This window comes from Pleurodeles waltl, chromosome 1_2 (assembly GCF_031143425.1).
Source record: "Pleurodeles waltl isolate 20211129_DDA chromosome 1_2, aPleWal1.hap1.20221129, whole genome shotgun sequence".
Lineage (NCBI taxonomy): Eukaryota > Metazoa > Chordata > Amphibia > Caudata > Salamandridae > Pleurodeles > Pleurodeles waltl.
Window position 1 is genome coordinate 962310388 of NC_090437.1, and position 25574 is coordinate 962335961.

The following is a 25574-nucleotide window of genomic DNA, read 5'->3' on the forward strand; positions in this document are numbered from 1 at the left end:
CAGACACACTTACGAAGTATAACAAAAACACAGAGTACTATGGTAAACTCCTTACTGTAATGATAAAGAGTGCACAGAATACCCCAAACTAGTCCTGTCCTATGGGAACATCTAATAAAGCTGGTGACAGCCTGCAGATAAACGGGATCCCTAAGCGCGGGAGGAGTTTAAGACCCAAAGTAGATTCGGCTCAATACAGGCCGGGGTAGTGATTTTTGAGTGCAAAGAAACTGTGACCAGATACAGGGACTTGGCGTCCTATTTCCGGTCCGATGTGTTAAAAAACAAAGAGAGAATAAGGGCCCTCGAGTTAGCATCGATTGTCCCTGGAGAATAAAAAAATGTGTGATACCCAAATCTAAGAAAGCTTTAATAATAAAAGACAACCAGGCAATTCGTTACCCATTCTCTAAATTTATGCAATCTTTAAAAATTTGGCAAGAAAATCTGGTATTTGGGGAACACGAGATTTTTAACAAAAGCAGAAGTGGAGCCAAATGGACTACATCCTCTAAATATAGGATAAACCAACCTCTGAATGAATAATAGTGCTGGCAGTGCTCTTGGATATCGCCAGTAATCTAGCAAGAAACTTATTCTCGGCAATCTGGAGTGGCTGGCAATCAATATATCCCCAAGCCCCATGTCCAAATGTACACAAGGAAATAAGTACATTGATTGATTTTTGTTTGAGTGTAAGAGAACATTTAAAAGAGGCATTGACCACAGTCTCAATTTTTAATGTTCTCTGGGCGAGGAGTTTGTCCCATTTAAAGTTGGAATCAAACAAAATTCCTATATTTTAAAAAATTTTGAACCTTGGTAATTGGGACCATATCAATTGAAAACCTCCAGGAGCGAGTAATTTTGGGAGCAAGGACCATCACAAAAAAATTCGTATGGTTCATTCTTATTTGCAAATCCCCCATGAGTTTATTAAAATAATTTAACAGGGACTAGAGACCTTTTGCAGTCAAGGATAAGAGCATTACATCATCTGCATAAAGTAGCACAGATACCAATCGCATCACACCCCTCTGTAAATCTTTCCATGTCTTTTGTAAAAATGTGTCAAGTGTGTTTATATAAAAAATTAAACAAATGGGGCTAACACAAAACATTGTCTGACTTCCTTTAAGAACCTTGAAACAAGGGGTACTGTCCCCTTTATGGCTATAATGAACTCCGGCCAACATTTCCCATTGTAAACATTTTAGGATGTTGGTCAGTGAAGTATCCACCCCTGCAGATGACATTAAGTCCCACAGCCTGTCCACCAGGTCGAAAGCACTTGAAAGGTCCATGAAGGCGAGATGTAAAGAGCCTTTCACAGCCATTACCTACTTTCCAGAGATCAGGAGCAGGTTGAGAGACTGCTCCACTGTACCTATGACCCAACTAAAACCAAACTGGGCATCTGAGAAGAATCGTTTCTCTTCATCCCAATCTTCCAGCTTCTCGAGGTTCGATCCTTCCTAAAATCTTGACCAAGGAATCCAAGAGTGAAATTTTTGACGGTAACATGATGGGTATCCTCGGTCACCCTTTTTAAATATAGATACTATGGTACATTTTCTCCAGGAAGAGGGTATGTCAGCCATAAGGACAGATAAAAACACATTTGCAACAAAGAGACCCAGAGCCCTACATTATGTCTGAAGATATCAACTGACACACGGTCGGGCCAAGAGCTTTGCCGGGGTCCTCCTCATAATTGCCAAGGAGATTTCATTGATGTCAATAGAGCAAGAACACAGTCTACTGGCAGTTAAAGGAGTCGTAGGGGGTTAACTGATCCAACACTGTGCGATTCAGAGGGTTTGATATTGACCAAGTTGACAAATTGTATTAAAAGTATTTTTATAAACATAGAACAACCAAACATCTGAAGGGACGTGGTTGTCAATCTTGGAGTTTTTATCCTCTTGAAAATAAGGGTGATTAATCACTTCTAAAAAAGTCTTCGAATTTTTAAGATGTGCAGCAGTTAACAAGTCCTACCAGGCCTTTTCCTGAATCTCTCTCTTTCTAATGTTGAGGTTTTGCTTATAGGATCTCCTGGCTCATCTAATATCATCCAGAGTTCTAGGGGAGGACTTAATTAACTTTTGAAGGCTCTTATAGCCGGATGTGCAAGTGCAATCAAACCATCTAAAGAGGGGAGCTTCCGAGACAGTCTTCTTTTTCATCATAAGACAGGTCATCGAAACTACCCATTATTAATTGTGGGTCAATTTTGTCTGAAAGACAGCTTATCAGGTTATCTCTATTTGTGGACATGAGATCTACAAAAAATTTACCAGGATCAATACTTTCCCTTCTAATGCAAATCCCCCTATTCTCACTGTAGAGCAAGTTGGTCGGGCCCTGTAAAATGGGCAGGTTCCTGCCCGGAAACCTAACTTGTAAGGTTACTGAATTGTGATTGCTCAAGTTGGATGGTAATATCTTGCTATCTAAGACTAGAGGGAATAGTGTTGAGGAAAAAAAGAATAAAATCAATAGTAGAACACATTCCCCTCCCAATAATTGTTGGAAGTACTGATAGCCTTTGATTTACCAAATCTATGTTATACAATAAACTGGTCTTGAAAATAAGTTGGTTCAAAGCGTTTCCACAGGGGTTATGTGAAAAATGAGATGCATCTTCCCCTATCCCATCAGTTATCCCACAGACACAGTCACCCGGTAGGGGTCATTTCCTTATGTTAAAATCCCAAAATCATATCACAAACGTCCTGTCTGGGAGTTTCTCTAGTGAGTCAGATATAGATGTATCCAATTCCTGGATCAGGTGTGATCTGAAAAGAAATTGAAGTAAAAATTATTCAGAAGGAGGGAACAGGAGCCAGCCTGCCTCAGAGACAGAACTTGGTACCATGGGCAATGCTGCAGTTCAGCGATGAGTACTTTAAGAGAGACAAGGACCCCAAGACCACCCTTTGGGTGGCCTGATGAAGAAGGGATAGCAGGAACACAAAATGATTGGAAACCATTTTTATGAAAATCATTTGTAACCCAGGTTTCCTAAAAAAACACACCACATCAAATGAGTGTACAGTTCTTCACCAATCAGGCTTATCCAGTTTTTTTCAAATGCCCACCAAGTTCCAGGAGAGAAAACACAATTAATTTGGGCTAGTTAAAATAGGCAATGTATGGGTAGCAGAAGAGTGGGCTCCATCTATGTCATCTGGCTCTGAAATTCCAACAATATTTGAACTACAGGATGGATTTGAAACAAGAAGTCAATCGGTGTCAGAAAGACTGAATAATGGAGCAAAACGATTCACATCAGAAAAGGGATCCTGGTGCTGGTTAGACTTTATGGTTCCTGCCGTAATCACTCCTTTTGGTGGTTATGGAAAAAAAGGTGGTCGATAAAAGAAACCAAGAGGAAGTGCACATATTTTTGATTGACCAAAGTCAGGTAGTCCAAATGATGAAGCACAGAGCTAACCAGCTACTTATTTCTGAAATTGACAACAATACAATCTCCTTGGAGCGATACCAACCCAGCCAACCCTGCGGACCATAATAACATCATCAATCAGGTCATGGGCCCAGCCAGATTGAGTGAGAAACAAGTAGAGTGTGTACTAGTCATTTTGAGAGTTAGCGCTCGGAGAGTTGACACCTGTAAGCACAATAACAAAGGGCGTACAATCAGCCGGTAGTTGTAGGCGATCTTTGCAACTAAAAGCAGTATTTCCCTGACCCCCTGATTTCTAGTGCAGCGGTCTATGGGGATTTCTGTCTCTGGTTGGAAAGGCTGGTAAGAGTTTGGCTGTTGAGAAGGCTAGCTGGAAATATGGTGTACATCGCAGAAAGTGTGTACTTTAGCCTGAAGTTGAGTAAGTTGGTTCGACACTGACTGATGAAAAGATTTGAGTGAGGATTCCATGTTGTCAAAGGTGGGTTGAAAAATAGACCTGTAGAGGTTCAAAAAAGCACAACTGAACTCCGGACCAAAAGGTTTGGTGGGGCCTGAGATCGTGTATAAAGGGGCTGATTTCACTCTTGGTTTGCTTACTTTTGCTCTCCCATGCTGAGATTTGCCCTATTTGCGCTTATGCTTAAGCGGAGGAGTATTAGCAGGAGAAATTGATACAATAATCAAAATATCAGTTACAGTGTCAAGACTAACACACAGATTATTATTCACAAATGTAATTGTTTGCCACTTCACTTCCATTGAGTTTTCAACTGGATTAACATTTTTGTCAATCGGGGGAATTGTCCAAAGAGTTGCCCATTTATAATTTTTTGCACCTTGTCTATACAGGTCTCCACAAGTTCTAATTCAGTAGAGAAGGACCCTTTAGCATATGACAAATATGAGGTGATTAGATGCAATGGTGTCAAAGCACCCCCCTTAGCACTTGGGCGGGCCATTAGCCTTTTTCTTCCTTATAGTTGTATAACAAGTTGCAGTACATTGAATGGTGAATATCAGCTGTTTGTAAATGATAGGTAAAGTTTCTCCCTGTCGGAAGATGCGGTTGTCCACTGGTGCCTTGTCTTAGGGCCAAGAATGGAGGCCCAGCCTCCTCTTGCCTCGGAGAGCCCGCTCTTGGCCAGGTCTTAGCCCGGGCACACACCCAAGTGCTTCCTGCATGCATCACACACTGTGTAAATCGACCAGGCTCTATGTAGCGTGGTCGCAGGTAAATGTGAGAGTCACAACTTTGGAAATCACAGCACCCTAGGAGATGTAGTCGACCCCCCAGGAATGGTGTGAGGCACAAGCGTGGCTGCTGATATCCCCAATTTAAACAGCTCAGATTTCAGGAGTTTCACAAAGCCAAGTTAGCTGGGTTCTTCCTTCAGAACTTAGTTAAGGGTATTCCAGAGTTTGGGCTACTGGACTAAGGTGGTCATTATGAGTCTGGCGGTCGTATGACTGTCAGACTCACGGTGGCGGCTCCACCACCAACAGGTTGGCGGTGGGACCGCCACATTATGACCTTGGCAGGGCCGCCATGGTCAGACCACTGACACTGCCAGGCTGCCACAAGCCGGCAGCCTGGGGGTCCCGGTGATTTCTCATCCTCCAGGGCAGCGTTGCTTGCAGCACCACCCTGGGGATTAGGAGTCCTAATTCACCAGCCTTTCCATGACGGTTCACCGCCATGGAAGAATGGGGGACTCAGAGGGACCCTAGGGGCCCCTGCACTGCCCATGCACTTGGCATGGGCAGTGCAGGGGCCCCCATATACAGCCCTATCACGCATTCCACTGCCCAAATTATGGGCAGTGGAATGTGTTACTGGTGCTACTGCACCCGCTGCACCACCACAATGGCATTGGCTCCATTAGGAGCTGGCATCAATGTTAAGGCCCTGTTCCCTGCAGTGCCCGTGTTTCTACCCTCTGGCCCTGCAGTGAAGTCCTATTCTGGGTGCGGGGGGTCAGGCCACAGAGGGGGTCTGAGGGTGGAAAGAGTTTGGCGGGCGGCCTCTGCCGTCCGCCAAACTCTTAATGATCAGCTAAGACTAAGCCAGTGTAAGATTGAAAATTTTAAAGCCGTTGAACGTGGTCCAAATGGATGTTATTGCTGGGACATGCCTTCTCTGACGAACCACAACAGAGGATGCAGGGAGTGGGCAGATAGCTCAGTAGTTCATTTAATTTAATTTAACTGTGCACCTCTGAGCATGTCTTGACCACAGTCATTGTTCAAGTGGCCCTCTGCTAACCAAAGGGTTCTGGTCTAAGCACATTTTCTATACGTCACCTTGAACTTTCTTAGGTGAGTGATGCGAATCTTTGACTCAACTGTGTGGTTTAAAGGCAAGTTTTTATTGTATTTGTTTTTAGATTGTGTGGTGCATTCTAGTCACCTCTTACCTCAGTTTTTTAATAAATGTCTTAGGCAGTCCATTAGGAGGGATCTGGGTTGTGTGACTCGATATTGAATTAGAAGGCAAACTTTCTGAAGAAAGATTAATCTATTCACATGAACAGTGTTGATCAGGTGAGAAAAAAAGTCTATAGCTGTGTTATAGATGATCTCCAGATATTTGTTTTCAGTGATGTGAGTGGGGTCTATTCCAGATGCCTTCGTCATTGAAATGGATTAGGTGTCTAATGTAGATTAGAACTAGGATCTCATCTGTAAAATCTATTAAATAGGGAACCACTTATGGTCGTAGTCAAGGAATTTAGGGCCTGATAACAACTTTGGCTGAGGGGGTTAATCCGTCTCAAATGTGACGGATATCCCGCCCGCTGTATTACGAGTTCCATAGGATATAATGGACTCTTAATATGGCGGGCGGGATATCCGTCACATTTGAGACGGATTAACCCCCTCTGCCAAAGTTGTAATCAGGCCCCTAGATGTTTTGCTTCCCAAACCTTTTGTAGACTGATATCTATCTGGATAGCGTTTGAAAATACAAATGGTGCTGCCTCAGCTCCTCTGTCAGCAGAAGGTTGTGTGCAGTGAACAATAGTCAAGTATTACCCTTACAAGTGGGTGATATCAAAATTCCAAGCCACACCTACTGGGTTTTATTGGCAAGGAGGGAATGGATCTGTTTGAGGCAGTTTTGGACATCCCCGACTATTCTTTCTTCTAAACGTTTGAGAGTAGTAGTGTGGAGTGGGAGGAACAGGAGACAAAAAGGAACAAGTATAGGGAGATGATTCACCAAGGCAAATGTTCAGAAATCCTGCAGAAACAGCTTGTTAACAAAATGAACAAAGTAGCAGAAAATGCCTGGCGTATGGGCAAATTTACAAGCCCCTTCTGCCTCCTTGCGCTGCCTAGCGTCTTTTCTTTTTATACTAAGGAAGTGTTAAGGATGCCCCCACTGTGTGCCATATTTACAAAGTGTGAAATGCATTCATTGTGCCACTTTTTAACCACTTGCGGCACATTATACCTGCATCAGGTATAATGTATGCAAGGATGGCGTTCCCAGGCAGGGAGCCCCAAAAAAACGGCACAGTGTAATTTACAAGATTTCACTGCACCATTGTTTTCGTAATTTTTAATGCCTGCTCAGGGCAGGTGTTAAAGTGATGCTCCCATAATGACCTATGGGCCTCCATGTGCTTTGTGTCCAGCAAAGCGCCACAATAGCATCATAAATCATGATGCTATTGTTCTAACATGCACCATAGTGCGCTGTATAGTAAATACAGCGCTACCAGGGCGACGTTAGGGGGCGCAGGGCGACACAAGAAAAGTGGCCCATCAGAGCTGATGTGCCACTTTGTTGTAAATATGCTCCTTTGTGCGGCACAATCCTAATAAGATATTATACAACAAAACAGGCAATCAGTGTTAGAGAAGTGTAAAAAGAATGGTGAAAGCCTCAGAAGATTTGAAATCAAACAAGGAAACAAATCAACAATGTTGCAGATGTGCTGTTTGCAATGGCGAGTCAGAAAGTCAAAGGGCCAAATTTACAAGGCGCTTTTTTCCTCCACATTAGAGTCATTTTTAAAATGCTAATGTGGCTCAACAAGGCAAAAATCACTGCACCATATTTACAAAGTGGCGCAATGCATGCATTGCACCACTTTGCAACTTTGCGCCACATTTATGCTTGCATTAGGCATAATGTATGCAAGGGGGCATTCCGGCATTAGGAGGCCGGCAAAAATGGTGCAAAGAAATCTACAAGATTTAATTGCACCATTTTGTTAAAAGGACAAACCCATTAAAGTCAATGGGCCTGCTTGCACTTTGCTGCACTTGCGTCAAAATATTTGAAGTTAGTGCAGCAAAGCACCACAATAGCATCAAAAATGTTGATGCTATTGGCCTAACTTGTGCCATGGCACAGCGTATTGTAAATACGGCACACCTTTGATGTCATTAGGTGGCGGGGGAGAGGAACAAGAAATTTGGCTCACCATTCTTGAAAATATGGGCCAAAGATTTAATATCAGCCTGTACTTATAGTCACTCGACAATTTCAACTACCACGATATCACCTAGGTAAGTAGATGCAGAGTTACAATAGTAAATGTACAATTCCCCACGTACGTCTAAATTAACAATATAGTAGCAGTTGGTATTGTGGAGTTAATATATTGTTGACCTTCATATTGTGACAGGCACCTCGTATTTGAGTTTAAGGAAAAACAATAAAGGGTGAGAAATCGAAAAAGTAATTGTTTCCAATAAAGGTAAACTAATTCAATAATGCCAGGTGCCACTTCCACCTTATCTCTGTTCATAGTATTTGGCAATTTATGCAAATACAGAAAATAATTGCTGTCTCTGCATCAAGACTTTGTATATTTCTGATGCTGCTGGGTAAACACAAATATCTGCCTTATCTTCCTCTTGTGATACCTTCGGCCCTATGATATGTGCCCTAGGCGTTGGAGAAATTAATAGAAAGGACAATGCCTCCATGGTGTTCGTATAGGGTTCCCCACCATAGTGTTAGTTGCGTGAGGAAGGTGTGCCTTATTACCAGAGACAGTGGCCCATATTTATACTTTTTTAGCGCCGCATTTGAGTCATTTTGATGGTGCAAACTTGCAAAATACAATTGTATTTTGAAAGTTTGCGCCGTTTTTGCGTCAAAAAGCAGCGCAAATGCTGTGCTAAAAAAGTATAAATATGGGCCAGTGTTTCTACAGAGAGGTTGACTGATTGGAGTGATTGAGCAGGCACCTGACAGTAAAGGTTACACCTTGCACTGTAGGCAAACAAATCAGTAGAACAAAATATTTAGAGCAAATCAAATTGTAAAATGATATATTGAACACGCAATGAGAATTTATCGTTTCGACTAAAGGGTGTGGACTTTGGACTTGTCACTGAGCGGCTAAGATATGATGAACCCTTCCCAAAAGAAAAATACAGAACATTTGTTCACGTTTTAAGATTCAAGGCATGACACTTTAATAGAAACTTTGCATAAGGTCGTCTGTAAAATATTTAAACACGGCCGTTCTATTTGTATTTACTTTAATTACCGGTCAGGTAATTAAGACTGCTGTAAAGCAGATTTTATGGTGCTTTCTTACTACTTGCACTGTTTAAAGAATGTGCTGATAAGGGGGAGGGAAAAAACACCAACGTAAAGATTGGGGAGGATAAAAAAAACAACTTAAATGATTTTCCATATTTTTGTACTGGCCGACACACCAAAACAGTGGTCAAGCCACTAAAAAACATGTCTCAGGGACTAAGAAACAATTTTGAATGTTTTGGAGGCAGAGTTGGAATGTTCCAAGATGGATGTTATACGCTGTTGCTGGCACGCTCGCAGAAATCTTCTTCTCGCCTCGGGTTCAGAAACCACAAGCGTGCTGGTGAGACACTGTAACTTATCCTCAACACTAGAAGTCGACTGGACTTTGGGATCTATCTAGGAGTTTGGTAAATTAATTTCTTCCATTTACAGCAACAACATGATAAGCATAAACAATTAAAACACCATGACCAATTTATCCATAACAGACTCTAAACTGAATTAGATTTCAAAGCTTTATTACAATACCAAAATCAAAGTAATGTATATGGCATGCAAAACTAGGTTATAAACATATAGGAAAATCATAGGCTGACCAAGACATCTAAGGAGATTTAGGGCCAGATATACAAGGCCCTAGCGCCTTCTTGCGCCATACTTGTGTCATTTTATTTTACGCTAATGTGGGTCAAGGAGGCAGTTTTCTCTGTGCCAAATTGACAAAGTGGAGCAATGCATGCATTTCTCCACTTTGCAACCATTTGCGCCACATTATACCTGCATCAGGCATAATGTATGCAAAGGGGCATTCCAGCGTTAGGAGGGCCACAAAAATGGCGCAGTGAAATCTACCAGATTTCACTGCGCCATTTTTGCCGTCATTTTTAATGCCTGCTCAAAACAGGCGTTAAAGTGTCACACCCATTTTAATCAATAGGCCTCCTTGCACTTTGCTCCACTAGTGCCAAAACTTCTGATGCTAGTGCAGCAAAGCGCCAGAATAGCCTAAAAAATGTGGATGCTATTGGCCTAACGTGCCAATAGCACAATTTATATTTTTAATATAGAGTACCTATGGTGTCGTTAGGTGGGGAGGGGTGGAACAAGAAAACTGGCACATCAGCACTGATGCTCAAGTTTCTTGTAAATATGCCCCTCGGTCTACTAAACATCAATACCATTAATCACTAAAAAAGGATAACATAAATTACAAAAACTACAATATGAACATTTACTTTCAAATTTCAAATCAGACGATGGTGACATCAGTAAACCATCAAATTCATTTAATAACATTTAAATTCAGAGCTGGGACATCCTTAACTTTAAGACAAATTTGGACGTGCATGAGTGGGAATGGGCTAACATATGCGGGCAAAACAAAAGAAGAGACAAAAATGATTTGGAAAAATTATCTAACTAGGGTTACTATCTATAAAATATGCTGGTGTACGTATCTAAGCTAAAAAGGAAACAAAGAAACCACATTTACTTTATACCTCTCCTCATGGGACAGCAGACAGGAAAGTTTTGTCAAATAGAATGCTCACTGTTGCACATCATCAGTAGACAGCAGCATCAGGACAGTGCAGAACGCGTGCTGCTCAAAGGACAGGTCAGCAGTCCAGAATTGATTGAACATATTAGTACTGAACAGCATAAGCATGTAAGGCAATTAGAAAGTATGACTTTATTCTTCAGAAGATAGCTAAGGGGAAGAGGACTTCAGAAGAAGTAGAGAGCAGCACCACGTCCGGGATCATCAGCATGTCAAGACTGAGTCTAGCAGAGTGACTGTAAGTTTCAAAGTTTCTCACTAATTAGAAATGACTGTAGGCTTGTGATTGGTCCTCCAGGTGGGCTCATCGTGCACACAAGGTTAAGCATTCAGTGGCTGCCGCTAACACCATCAAGTTTGTGTCATTTCAATGATTTCATGCAATTCTGCCAAAATGTTACATTTTCTAGTTAATTGCAACATCACTGTACACAGGATGAGCTAAACCAGTGGTTCCCAACCTGTGGTTTGGGGACCCCTGGGGGTCCGTGACGGCTTAAAAAATTATACAATATTAACAGATTAGGTCCCCAGCTTTCAGTGATGACTCAGTGGGGTGTCCCCGGATTCCAAGTATTGATAGAGTAGGGGTCCACAGAAGTCAAAAGGTTGTGAATCATTGAGCTAAGCCATTCTCACATGAGATTTATTAAAGTTACTTGTCTTGCTCAGCAGCTAAAACACATATTGTTACTTTATAAATGACGAAACATGTTCTCAGTCTTTAATACAGTGGGACATCCAATCTCATGTTAGCAGCCTCTGGGAAAATTCAGGTCAGAGGGGAAACAAAATTAGCAAGTACATTTCCTCGACTGCTGCAGAAATATAATTTCAGGCATAGTCAAGCTAAGAAAGCATACATACATTTTATTTCAAAACATTACATATAAAACCTATTGCACACCTTACCATTTAAATCAAATATGCAAAGCAAATGAATTTACTATAGGATTATTTATGACACATTAGAACAGTTTAAAATGCATTTATTTTTCTGCACACATGTAAGCTCATTGTTGGACCTAGCTTTTTGACAGGGTCATCCCCAAACTTTTTGCCTCCTGCCTCCTATTTTTTTCTGACCTGTTGTTGTTGGCTTTTGAACTCTGGGCACTTTACCACTGCTAACCAGTGCTAAAGTGCATATGCTCTCTCTGTAAATTGTACTATTGATTGGTTTATCCACGATTGGCTATTTGATTTACTTGTAAGACCCTAGTAGAGTGCACTCTATGTGCCTAGGGCCTGTAGATTAAATGCTACTAGTTGGCCTGCAGCACTGGTTGTGCCACCCACTTCAGTAGCCCCTTAACCTTGTCTCAGGCCTGCCATTGCCAGGCCTGGGTGTGTAGTTTCACTGCCACTTCGACTTGGCATTTAAAAGTACTTGCAAAGCCTAAAACTCCCCTTTTTCTACATATAAGTCACCCCTAATGTGTGCCCTAGGTAACCCCTAGAGCAGGGTGCTGTGTGGGTAAAAGGCAGGACATGTACCTGTGTAGTTTATATGTCCTGGTAGTGTAAAACTCCTAAATTTGTTTATACACTACTGTGAGGCCTGCTCCCTTCATAGCCTAACATTGGCTGCCCTCATACATTGTTGAAGTGGCAGTTGCTGATCTCAAAGGAGCAGGAAGGTCATATTTAGTATGGCCAGAATGGTAATACAAAATCCTGGTGACTGGTGAAGTCGATTTAATATCACTATTCTAGAAATGCCACTTTTAGAAAGTGAGCATTTCTTTGCACTTAAATCTTTCTGTGCCTTACAATCCACGTCTGGCTAGGTTTAGTTGACAGCTCCTTGTGCATTCACTCAGACACACCCCAAACACAGGGTACTCAGCCTCACTTGCATACATCTGCATTTCGAATGGGTCTTCCTGGGCTGGGAGGGTGGAGGGCCTGCCCTCACACAAAGGACTGCCACTCCCCCTACTGGGACCGTGGCAGACAGGATTGAACTGAAAGGGGACCTGGTGCATTTTTTAGCCAATCTCTGAAGTCACCCCCACTTCAAAGGCACAATTTAGTATAAAACAGGGCCTCTGCCCTACCTCATCAGACACTTGCTGGAGAAGAAACCTGAAGCAGAACCTGCATCCTGCCAAGAAGAACTGCCTGGCTGCTCAAAGGACTCACCTGTCTGCTTTCTCCAAAGGACTGCTGCCTTGCTGTTGGCCTGCTGCCTTGCTGAACTCTTGTCTGGCTGCAATAGTGCTCTCCAAGGGCTTGGATAGAGCGTGCCTCCTGTTCCCTGAAGTCTCAGGACCAAAAAGACTTCTCTTTTTCATTTGGACTCTTCGTGCGCCAAAATTTTCTACGCACAGCTTGCTCCGCCGTGAGAAAATCGCTGCACGCCGAAGCTGCTCGACGTGACGCCTACGGGACGACCGGAACTTCGACGCACAGCCTGGCCTGGACAGCGCCGACCGACTTCCAGAGAGGAAATCGACGCAACACCTGCCGTGAGAAAGAAAATTCCACGCACAGCCTCCCAGAACGACACGCAGCCGGATAACAGGCCGAAGAATCCACGCACAGACCCTGGGACATCTGGTAATCCCGCGATACATAGAAGGAGACGGTCCGCGTGCCGGAAAACAATGCACGTCTTCCCTGAGTGAAAAATAATGACGCAAGTCCGTGTGTGAAGGGGAGCAACTGACGCACACACCATTTTTCCTCCCGTAGAACGACGCAAGTCTCCCCACGTGAAAAATAACGACACAAGTCCGTGTGTGAAGGGGCGTAACCGACGCACACACCATCTTTCCACGCATCTCCTCTTCTGCGGCCCTCTGCGGAGATTTTCCACTCCAAACCAGGTACTTTGTGCTTGAAAGAGACTTTGTTTACTTTTTAAAGACACTTCATATCACTTTTTAGTGATATCTTTACAAATTCAAATTGCATCTTTGATCGTTTTGACCTGCAAATACCCAGATAAATATTATATATTTTTCTAAACACTGTGTGGTGTATTTTTGTGGTGCTATATTGTTTTATTGTATGATTTATTGCACAAACGCTTTACACATTGCCTTTTAAGTTAAGCCTGACTGCTCGTGCCAAGCTACCAGAGGGTGGGCACAGGATAATTTGGATTGTGTGTGACTTACCATGACTAGAGTGAGGGTTCTTACTTGGACAGAGGGTAACCTGACTGCCAACCAAAAACCCCATTTCTAACACTCATGTTAATAACTTCCATTTAAATCAGAATAAGAATGATGAATTCATGTTTATTTAATACTTCAAATTCTAGTGTTCTTTTAATAAAATACCTTTATCGATTAATTTATGTCAGTAATTCACTTTAATATGAATTCACAATCTCTCATGCTAAAACGTAATGTCAAATATGAATGGAAGCCACGTTGCCCACCATATTTCAAACGTGCACATTTTACATTTTGTGTTATTTTCTCTGTTAGGCCTGTTAAATGAAGATTAATTAGTCACAATATGCTAACTTATATGCCACTAATATACTAATACAATTGTATCTCTCTCTCAGTTTAAGAATACCCTATGTTACCATCACTGGCTGAAGGGGGAAAGAAGAACAGTCTTGGTCTTTAGATTTCTAGAGTTGGGATTTGCTGGGATGGTACTAGAGAACACAATGTAGTGGGGAATTGGTGGTATCCGGTTTGCAACACTGAGCTGAATGTCTTCTTCACAGGAGAAACCATTGGGTGATCTGGGCAGCTGCTTGTAGTAGGTATTTCAGTAGGAAGGAGCCCTAGGGAAAGGAACGCATTACAATCCAATAGTGGTTGATTTCATTCTTCCTTTTCTGAACAGTAAATTTAGGTCACCAGCATACCTGATTCTAGGATGGGGTGAATCTCCTCTTATCTGGAATAATTCTCTGCAATTATAAATACATCTCCAGGGCCTAAGGGATTCAAGGGCAGGTAGGCAGTCCTTCTGGCAAGTCTCATTGTCCTTAGAACCAAAGCAGCCAAGTAATTCTTAAAGCTCACAGGATTCAATTTATATAGTACTTGTAACAAGATCAAACAGTTCAGCCTTAATCTTAGAGAGCATGGTGTAGGTTGTACCACTTACTCATTTAGCACAAATTTCACTCATGATTACAATACATGTAATGTTCAAGCAGTGTTATACTTTTAGTAAATGTAACAAGATATTATTCATAATAAAGGAAATATGCATAGTAATTTCAAGTCTATGGGCCTTATTACGACCTTGACGGAGGGGTTTCCTCCATCACAAATGTGGTGGCTATCCCTTCCGCCGTATTAAGATCTCCATTGAATATAATGGGATCATAATATAATGGACGGGATATCCGCCACATTTGTGATGGAGGAAACCCCTCTGTCAATGTCATGATAAGGCCCTATGTTGCTTGGCATAAGTGCAATGAATGCAAGGATACAGTTGCCAGGACAGAAGGAGGAGTGAGTAGCCCAGCTCTATAACCTCTCAAATAAATGGATACCCACATACTTATAATTTAAGGCTTGGGAATGGGGAACATAACATATAAAGTGTCACTAAGAATTCCTGCTTAGCCGATTCTTACACGGAATTTATCCTGAATAAACACTGACCCAGTAATATTCACAAAGTTATTTTTTATTTCATTACATTTTGTTGCCTTTATATATCTTTAATCAACTTTGCAGTAAAAAATATAATGATTCATGATTTTGAATTTCTCTACAACACTACACCTCATGATTTAATCAATTTGCTAAAAGCATATTACTTAAGCATCACACACCCCACTTCTTTCTCACATTCACACAACCAAAATCACATACATTCAACCCAAAGGGGGCATTCAGCTTCCCTCAGTAGGTTGTGGAAAGAAAGTGCAGGGGTCCAGTGCTAGGGTTAACGAATACCAATGCTGCCTAGTTTTGATTCCTTCGTAAGATTATTTTCTCCTATCCCCTACACTTCCTGCCATTCCATCTCACTCTTACAGGTTCTTTTTCATCCCTGCTTTCTCCCTTTGCTTTGGTTTTCCTATCTGCTTCCTCCTCCTTTTTACTCCCTTTCCTGCTTTTCTTTCTTTTACTCTATGACAAACAGCATCATTTAGAGTTTGGTGGATTGGATTATTCCATCACAAATGTTATGGATATCCCGTCCAACATCTAACGATACCATTATATCCTATGGAAATATCCATCATGTTTGTGACGGAGCAACTCATCCACCACACTCTAAATCAGGCCAAAAGTCTGGTAATGAAAAAATATATATTTATTTGTATATATGTATATAAATATATATATATATGTGTGTATATATATATATATATATATATATATCCAACACCAACAATTGCAAAACAATTGATTCGTATGCACTCGTATTACACTTTTCTTGAATAGAAGCAATAAAACTCTCCTGGAGTGCATACAAATCAATTGTTTTTCAATTGTTGGTGTTGGAGATTGTGGAGGAATGGTCCTTTCCTCAAGTTGCACCCGTGAAATCTGCGCGCCACAAGGTGGAACTGTGGATGGTGTAATATATATATATATATTTTTATGTATAGATATATATATATATATATGTATATATATATATATATATACATATGCACATTTTGCAAGCAGTTCGTACTGCACTGTACACATTTCAGATTCTATTGTGTGCATTACAATGACTGAATGAATGAATGAAGATTTTAAAGCCTGACAGCTGTCCATATGTTGCCCTGGTGCTACATCCTAAAAAAATAGAAGATCTGACCATCAGAGAGAGGATCGTTTATTTGTCCTGAAAGATCTATGTCTTACGTTGTTTGAGGAAGGTCTTATGGTTATTTTTACTTTAAGTGCATGAGGAAGTGGTTTTCCGAGAGTCGGTGCCATGAAAGAAAATGATCTGCCAACTTGTCTGACATGCTTCACCTGAGGTATCAGAGGTAGATATTTGTCTGAAAAGATCACAGACATCTTGCAGGGGTGTATTTGTAGGACTTTACAACTAAGGTATCTTGATCCTGAGTTACAATAGACTTTGTGGATAAAACATATGGTTTAAAATTGAATTATTTTTCTCACTGGAAGAAAACGAGGTTTTCCAGGTAGGTAGATGCCGATGTAAACTGTGCATGGCTAAAGTCATTCTTACAGCCGCATTTTGAATGATCTGAAGCCGCTGCAATACATATTGCTATAGACCCAAGCAGAGTGCATCAACATTGTCCAATCTAGAAGTAACTAATGCATTGTCTGTGGTCTTCCTGGAAGCAGTGGGAAGAAGAGGATAACTTTTATACAGTATGCGTAAAATTAAGACACAGCTGGATATGACTTTATTGGTGTGTAAGATACATTTTAGCTTTAGCTAATTAAGAAGAATCCGAGGTTTCTGGTAGATGTTATTGGAGTTGGTGTTCTTCCAAACTGTTCAGGACACCATGATGTGGACCATGATAGTATTTGCTTGCCAATGTACAAAACAATCGTCTACCTCAGAAAACAGTGTACACATTTCAACCTATATTCTAAGTATTTCAGTAAGTATTAAGTATTACAGGCTTCAAATAAGCGTTAAACCACGCACCTCTCGTTTAACTTTTTTTTCTGAAATAAACTGTGAATATATCGATTGTAATAATTATTTACTGTTTATTTTGTCTTTACTGCTCTCCTCTTACAGATCAGTGAAGGAGCCGAATGTGTATTTATTCCCAGGAAACTCTTTCTAACATCAGCTACCGCTCCCTCCAGACGGATGGCACAGGGGCTTATGAACACCCGCCCCACAGAGAGCATGATTAGAGAGAGTTACACCAAGCAGCAGGCGTGGATCACTTACAAGGCCAGGCTTGTTGGACAGCACCTCGGACGCAGGGCCAGACCGCTGTCTGCTCAAGCTTCTTTTTAAAGATGATTTTGATCTTTAGATTTATGTATTTAATTCAGCTTTTATATTTTCACATTTTCTTTCATATACAAAACGTAGCATTTAAAAATAATAGCTTTGCTGTACCTTTTAGGAGTCGAGCTGAGGTACATTTCTTGAAGTGTGCCTGAGGTTTTTAATGACCATGATGCTTACCACAATCCCGTGCTTTAATCAACTGACTAGCCTGTCACAAAGGCAACGTTTACAAGCTAAAGAATCTGTTTTAAGTTGTAATATTTTATAGTACTTTTCCTTCCATTTTTCGAGTTTAATGAATTACACTCGGCTCTGTTTTTGATAAAGAAACGTATTTCGATGTCTCCCGCATACAATGTGTAGGGTTAGGAGGCATGAGTCTTAAAAACAAATTTACAACTCAGCATGTACTATTTTATATTTTGTCGTACTGACACACTCCTCCTCCAAGGGCAAAATAATGAAGTTATATTTGAAGGAGGGAGCTCTGGGTGTGAATGTGACACACTTGATCCCACACCCTGACTTCTAATTTCCTGCATCCAGAAACAAATTGCTGACCTTGCTGCATGACGCAGTGCTCGCTGCAGTAGCCAAGGCGCAGTGATTCTAATCTATGTATGCATTAACATGAGAGCTTGGAGTGGATAGCAGCAGTGACCGATGCTTCTCCCAAACCGCCTGCAACCTTTTGTTTATCCCTCTGTGCCTCCGATTAGGGTGAACTGTCAATCCAAAAATTCCTAGACAGTCTTAGGTTGCCTGTGGTGATGCGGAATCTTCATGCAGAATGGGTTGCATTCATTTGGATGAGGTAATCCAAAGCCATGTTATATCATAGTGGGGGTTTGTTCTTGGAGAATTGTTCAGTTCAATGTTACTGTTTGGATTTTAAAGCTCTTGTCTTCTGTTGAGGACCATGTTGACCTCCAGTATGGGCTGGTGGAAGTTGGAGACGCTTAGTGAGATCCTCTTGGAGAACATACTTGGTGACGTTTTCTAAGGAGCTGTAAGTTTCTTTTACCATGTTCAAGTGGTGAGAGCAACCTAAAACACTGGGCACACACATTCATCATGTACACACGCAGGTCGAAAATGAAGAAGAGAAGCCTGACACAAGGGTAAAGGGTGTGGATGGTGATGGACAGCGGCACAGCAGAGCAGGACAGATAGAACGAAGCAATGCAGGAAGGGCAAACAGTAAATAAGTGCATGAGAAGCTGGGCAAAGTAATTTTGCTTAGTGGGGTAAAAATAGAAGCAATGTAAGCTGGAGGTGAATCAGGTGAAAAAGGAACCACAGCTTCAGATAGGGAAACGTAGTTATAAGATGAGAGAGACACTGGAATCTTTGGAAGAAAGAGGGGAGGTACAGAAGGAGTGACAAAGGTCTTTGTTCATACCAGTGGTCAGTGCAAGTGCTATGGCAATACGTCCATGTTGACACTCTTTGCAAGGTATACCTTTCTTGTGAACCTGCAGCAGCTACAAATTAGGAAATGGGCGCAGGCACTGCAACATGATTGAAATGTGTGCAATAACCACGCCTCCCACCACTGCGAGTAGTGACTCCAAATGAGGTGCAACAACACCTAAAGATGGCTCGAGCAGGGGAGATGCAACATATGCCTTGAGTGTAGCCAGCAGCATGGCTTTCCAACACTCAATGAGCTTCATCACAGGGCCTAAGCAAACGCCCTTCCCTTACTGCCATATACCGTACCAGTCTGTGAGGATCGCTCTATGCACTACACCAGTCCCCCGTTCTTTTAAGTGCACTGACGTGTTTGCTGAAAAGCAAGCATTTAAGCAGAAGCAACCTCTCTCAGCAGAACCTGGATGGAGAAGGGTGACTAGCATCGCTTCATTTGCATACTTAAAATGAATTTTGTCCCGCAAGGACTACTGATGGGCCCTGCTACTTCTTACCCCACGTTTAATCACTATACAGAATAAAATACATTGGGGGTCATTCCAAGTCTGCGGGAACAGCCATGTGGCCACCACACAGCCAAAATAGCGCTGCCCCCATTCCGACATTCCCGCTGGGCCGGCGGGCGCTAACCATGTTAGCGCCCGCCGGCCCAGCGGGAATGAGGGCTGCAACACAGGAGCTGGCTCCGAATGGAGCCGGCGGTGTTGCGACCGTGTGACGGGTGCAGTTGCACCCGTCGCGCTTTTCACTGTCTGCTAGGCAGACAGTGAAAAGCTGGCTGGGGCCCTGTTAGGGTACCCCTGCACTGCCCATGCCAGTGGCATGGGCGGTGCAGGGGCCCCAAGACACCCGTTACCGCCAGTCTCTTCCTGGCGGTGAAAACCGCCAGAAACAGGCTGGCGGTAAGGGGGTCAGAATTCCCATGGCAGCGCTGCTTGCAGCGCTGCCATTGCGGATTCTCCCAGCCAGGGCAAAACCGGCGGAGAACCGCCGGACCCGGATGGGCGACCGCGGCTGTACCGCCGCGGTCGGAATGACGAATGAAGCACAGCCAGCCTGTTGGCGGTGCTTCCGTCATTCGTGACCCTGGCGGTCCATGACCGCCAGGGTCAGAATGACCCCCATTTTCTTACTAGGGTCTGCAGACCACTACATCAAAATGCAAAACATGTGGAGAAAATGCAAACAATGGTAAACTTAACACTTTTTATACATCTTTGTGTTTCTTTCAGTTTCTTACAGTTGATACCTTCATCCGGGCTGCGAATTTCGACACAATGAGTGAATAAAAAATAAACTGTTTGCACCTATAAAACTTGAGCTGGCCTTACCTTTCCCTCCCACTTTTGTGCATGTGTCGCTTTACTTATAACATTAGTGCCAATCAGTAGATGCAGAGTATAGAAAATCTGTCTTTTAAACGTGTTCATGTTAAATGCTATTTTATTTTTGTACACTGGACAATTGGTATTTTGGATGCATGTGGCCTCTCCTAAACCAGAAAAACATTTTTGTAGGCAAATTGTCATTTTTGTTAGTCCAAAGTAATAAGCACACCGATGGCACAAGCTACATGATAGTTAATCTTATTTTTTTTAAAAGATGTATTGAAGAATTTCATTCGAAAAAATTAAACGAAGGTATTTATGTCAGAACCACAATCCAGTTGTAAGATCACCAAATGATGTATAACGTTTATCCTTATCTCATAAAATGCAAATAAATCTAATATAACTATTAACTATAAGCGACTAGGGGCCAAATGTAGCAAAGTGTTTTGTCCTTTCTGTGTCTAGAAAAATAGAAAGAAGCAGACAGAAAAGAGAAGAGGGAAAGGATGAGCAGTGTCCATCAATATATTATTTGAATTTTGTATAAGGGCTCACATTATTGCACTCATAAGAGAAAAGTAGTGGAATGTGTCAAGAAATAGATACATACAATATCTAATATTAAAATGTTATATGATTTTAAGGACGTTCAAATACCTCTTTGTTAGAACTGACAGCCTTAAGGTGGTCACCCCTAACTTTTTGCCTGCCTCCCTCCACTTTTTAGATATTGTTTTTGCTGGTTTTAAGACTCTGCACACTTTACCAATGCTAACCAGTGCTAAAGTGCATATGCTCTCTCCCTTTAAACATGGTAACATTGGATCATACCCAATTGGATTATTTAATTTACTTACAAGTCCCCAGTAAAGTGCATTTCTATGTGTCCAGGGCCTGTAGATTAAATGCTACTAGTGGGCTGCAGCACTGATCGTGCAACCCACTTAAGTAGCTCTTTAACCTTGTCTCAGGCCTGCCATTGCAAGGCCTGTGTGTGCAGTTTCACTGCCAATTCGACTTGGCATTTAGAAGTACTTGCCAAGCCTAAATGTCCCTTTTTTCTACATATAAACCTAAGGGATGCCCTAGGTAACCCATAGGGCATGGTGCTGTGTAGGCAAAAGGCCGGCCATGTATCTGTGTAGTTTACATGTCCTGGTAGTTTAAAACTCCTAAATTCATTTTTACACTAATGTGAGGCCTGCTCCCTTCATAGGCTAACATTGGAGCTGCCCTCATATATTGGTAGCTGCTGATCTGAAAGGAGTAGGAAGGTCATATTTCGTATGACCAGAATGGAGATACAAAATCCTGCTGACTGGTGAAGTTGGATTTAATATTACTTTTTAGAAATGTCACTTTCAGAAAGTGAGCATTGCTCTGCACTTAAATCCTTCTGTGCCTTACAATCCACGTCTGGCTGGGTTCCGTTGACAGCTCCCTCGTGCATTCACTCAGACACACCCCAAACACAGCCTCACTTGCATGCATCTGCATTTTGAATGGGTCTTCCTGGGCTCGGAGGGTGGAGGGCCTGACACTTGCATGTCAAAGGACAGTAGCCTGCCCTCACACAAAATACTGCCACATCCGCTACTGGGACCCTGGCAGACAGGATTGAACTGAAAGGGGACCTTGTGCACGTGTAAGCCACTCTTTGAAGTCTCCCTCACTTCAAATGCATATTTAGATATTTAAACAGGACCTCTGCCCCTACCAACTCAGACACTTCTGAAGTAGACACTCTACCTGAAAGACACTTCCTGGAGAAGAGAACCTGAACCAGAATTTGCATCCTGCCAAGAAGACCTGCCTGGCTGCCCAAAGGCCTCACCTGTCTGCTTTCTGAAAAGGACTGCTGCCTTGCTGTTGCCCTGCTGCCTTGCTGCTCTCTGGCTGTGGTGAAGAAGTACTCTCCAGCGGCTTGGATAGAGCTTGCCTCCTGTTCCCTGAACTCTCAGGGCCAAAAATACTTCATCTCTACAAGAAAGACTCCTTGTCGCCTCACAGCCTGCCAGAAACGACGCACAGCCTGCACCGTGGTGAAAAACTCATGCACACTGAACCAGAACAACGCAGCCCGACTTCCCAACGAGAAGATCAACGCAGCATCAGCGTAATAACCGGTAAGTTGCTGCACGGCCCACTGGATCAACGCACAGCCGAGCCGGAACGAACCAGCCCGACTTCCAGAGTCATCCCGAGAAATCGATGCACACCCCCTTTGTTTCCACGCATCTCCTCCTCTGCAGTTCTTTGCGGAGATTTTGCACCCAAACCAGGTACTTTGTACTTGAAAGAGACATTTATAGCTTTTAAAAGACTTAAGACACTTTCTATCACTTTTACAGTGATATCTCAACATATACTTATTGCATTTTAATCGTTTTGACCTACATCCTATCAGATAAATAATATATATTTTTCTAAACACTGTGTGGTGTATTTTTGTGGTGCTATACTGTGTTACTGCATGATTTATTGCACAAATACTTTACACATTGCCTTCTAAATTAAGCCTGACTGCTCAGTGCCAAGCTACCAGATGGTGGGCACAGGATAATTTATATTGTGTGTATCTTACCCTGACTAGAGTGGGGGCCTTGATTGGACAGGGGGTAACTTGATGCCAACCAAAGACCCTGACCTTTGACCTTTTTATAACACTCTTCAATATGCTTATATGTGCATAAATATGACACAAAGGAGACCATAATAAATAGATGTAAAAAATGGGTTATCAGCTGTGCAGTATGTGAGGCCTGCACAAATATTAGGTCCACAATTGTCTCCTCACCAAAAACCAAGCATCCCATTGTTGTACTTGACTCTACCAGCATAGCAAAGCAGAGCACTCCAAGGCCAGCTCAGGGGAGATGGTGTGGACTAGCAATCCCAATCCACTGGCAAACAATAATGACACTCAATAAATTAAAAAAGTGCATTTATTACACACACACACACTACTAAATACTATGTATCAATTTACAAATATATACATCAGGCAGATGGAAATTTCTCTAGTAACAATCTGAATTCACATCTGAACCCTCGTAGGTCATGTGCTCCAAAATCACTGTAGCCTCCATCTATATCAGTTAGAACATCACAATTTAAGGAGGCATCATTTTAGAATAAGCAGGCCTACTGACTTTGTCAAGAAGTCACAACATCAATATGAGGAGCACACCTATTGGTTTTGTCAAGGGGTCATCACATCACCATAACCACATTTAAAATCACCATCATATTACTGAAATGAATAGCCATGTTTGAATGCAATTATTGTTTACCAAAATCATTATCAACAACATACTTAAAATAAAGCATTAAGCCTAAAATAACATTATGATCATGTTTAAGACTCTCCTTTACACACTTAGGCCTCATAGAGTGCATTCATATGACCAACCTCTAGAGTTCCCTGCACTCCCAAGCTGTAGATCAAAAGCTGTGGCCCAGAATGTTTGAAATAATGTGGATAGTGTTCCCATGTTATGGTTCCTGGAACCAAGTGAGATATAGTGCGATTTTATAAAACAAAATACCCAATAGGGTGCTGCTGTGTTCCTGAAGCCCTCAAGAACTTCCTCACACACGCTGGTGGTGCCCCTGTGCCTCCTTGGGGCACCATGCAAGACAAAATAATCAAAGGGCAGCCCTTGCAGGGCATTATTCAGTGCTCCCTCTGTGGAGTAGTGAATACTTTATAAGTGAGTCTTCCTGCATTATCTTTTTAGTTGTTGCATCACCCTGTATGAGTTTTCATTCCCTTTCTTTTTTGGAGAGATGCTCCAGTCCCCCCTGGGACACCTCAAGGCTTTTTGCCACATTGGGACAGTGTGGGGGGCAACTCACAAACTCTCCAGCCAAGTCCCCACTGAGCCAACACTGTGCTGTGCTGGCACGGGAAGCAGCATACATTTTTTCCCACCGGTGTCCTAGCGGATGGCCTCCACACTTCCCTCCCAGTCATGGGTGTGGAGAGTGGAATGCTGCAATAATACAAAGGGCAGCACTGTGATGCTTCCCCCTCTTCTTCATGTAAGAGTCTAAGGATGGAGACCCGGGAACCTACAGAATGTTGCACCGGCTAGGAGAATGGGGTCCCCGGACAAAAATGTCTGGCAGAATGCCCCAACCATGTGCCCTCCCTGGGCAATTTAATAAAAAGTTGTGACATCCCCTGGGGGTTTGGTCTTCCCCAAGGGAATCCTAAGGAATTGTGGCAGAGCCCCATGCACTCCATTCTTTTAAAGAGGTCAAAGGTCTGGATCTTTAAAATGTCATAACCCAGGACACATTGGGTCAATTTCTTTGACTCATTTTACTCCTCATAGCAAGATTCTGCCACCTGCCCATTAAAGCGGTGCACATTGCTAGGAGCAGGTTTTTCTTGCTCCCTGCACAAGCTGTCTCCTTTGCCTGGTTCCTGGTGCCTCTCTCCTACCGGTGAACAGAAGTCTAGTTCTTCCCACATCTGGTTCACAAACGGTGTAAGGAGGACAGCCTCACACCTCATGCACAAACCCATCTAGTCTGAGGGTTAGCTGGAGACAGAGCTCTTAGTACATCAAGGCACCATGTGGCTTGTCTTTCCATCTCTCCATGGTGCTGCTGCAGTGACCATCCAGGTCTTGGGTCTTATTCACTGTCTCTCCCTTGTGCATGAATTTCTCAGTGTAAGTGGAAAGTTCTAGATGCCAGGCACCCCTAGACAATACCAGGCGGCAAAATCACCCCACCAACCATTTTCCAACACTCTTACACAGCATTCTAAGCCAAATCAGTATGGTGCCATCAAGGTGTCTATGAGCAGAGCTTCTCTGTGGGGCTCAGCTTCACCCCTAGCTGATACAATTGCAAGGGACCTTCCCACCAAAGCTTCAAAAGGCAATCCTTCTTGTGTTGGCTCCAAATGTCTGGGCTTTCTCTTGTGTTCATTAGTCCTGGGCTATCCCAACCCAGGTGCAGTGTGACAGCCAATAACCAGATGCATATTTTCCTCTCAACCCCTTCCTTCCCAGGAATTGAGGCAAGCTTTGATATTTGCTTCTTTTGTAGGGAGGCCATTGTTCCACCCGCTGAGAGAGCAGTGTATTTTGGCCCATATTTATACTTTTTTTGCTCTCATTTTAGTTATTTTTTTACGCACAAGCGGTACAAACTTCCAAAATATGATTCTGTTTTGTAAGTTTACACCACTTTTGCTTCAAAAAATGACGCAAATGCAGTGCAAAAAAAGTATAAATATGGGCCTTATTTGGCCCAGCAGGGAGATAAAAGGCCTCAAATCTATTTTTGACCTCAACCAGAGAAATATGATAACCCATCAGATAAACATGTAGGTTAATGATACCTGCATATTCAAACATGGTTTTACCCGTTTGATACCTCATTGGAGTCTGTAGGCCTGAGTGG

At 42.5% G+C, this 25574-nt stretch overlaps 1 protein-coding gene across 1 annotated transcript in view; it reads left to right on the top strand.

The window, feature by feature from the left end:
* Nucleotides 1–20494, top strand: part of LOC138246379 (cyclic nucleotide-binding domain-containing protein 2-like) — a 1069494-nt gene extending 1049000 nt beyond the window's left edge. Inside the window, exon 17 of the mRNA XM_069200950.1 lies at nt 17164–20494. Within this exon, the coding sequence (XP_069057051.1) occupies nt 17164–17391 (228 nt within the window). The 3' untranslated portion in view covers nt 17392–20494. The remainder of the gene's footprint in view (nt 1–17163) is intronic.
* Nucleotides 20495–25574: the final 5080 nt, after the last annotated feature.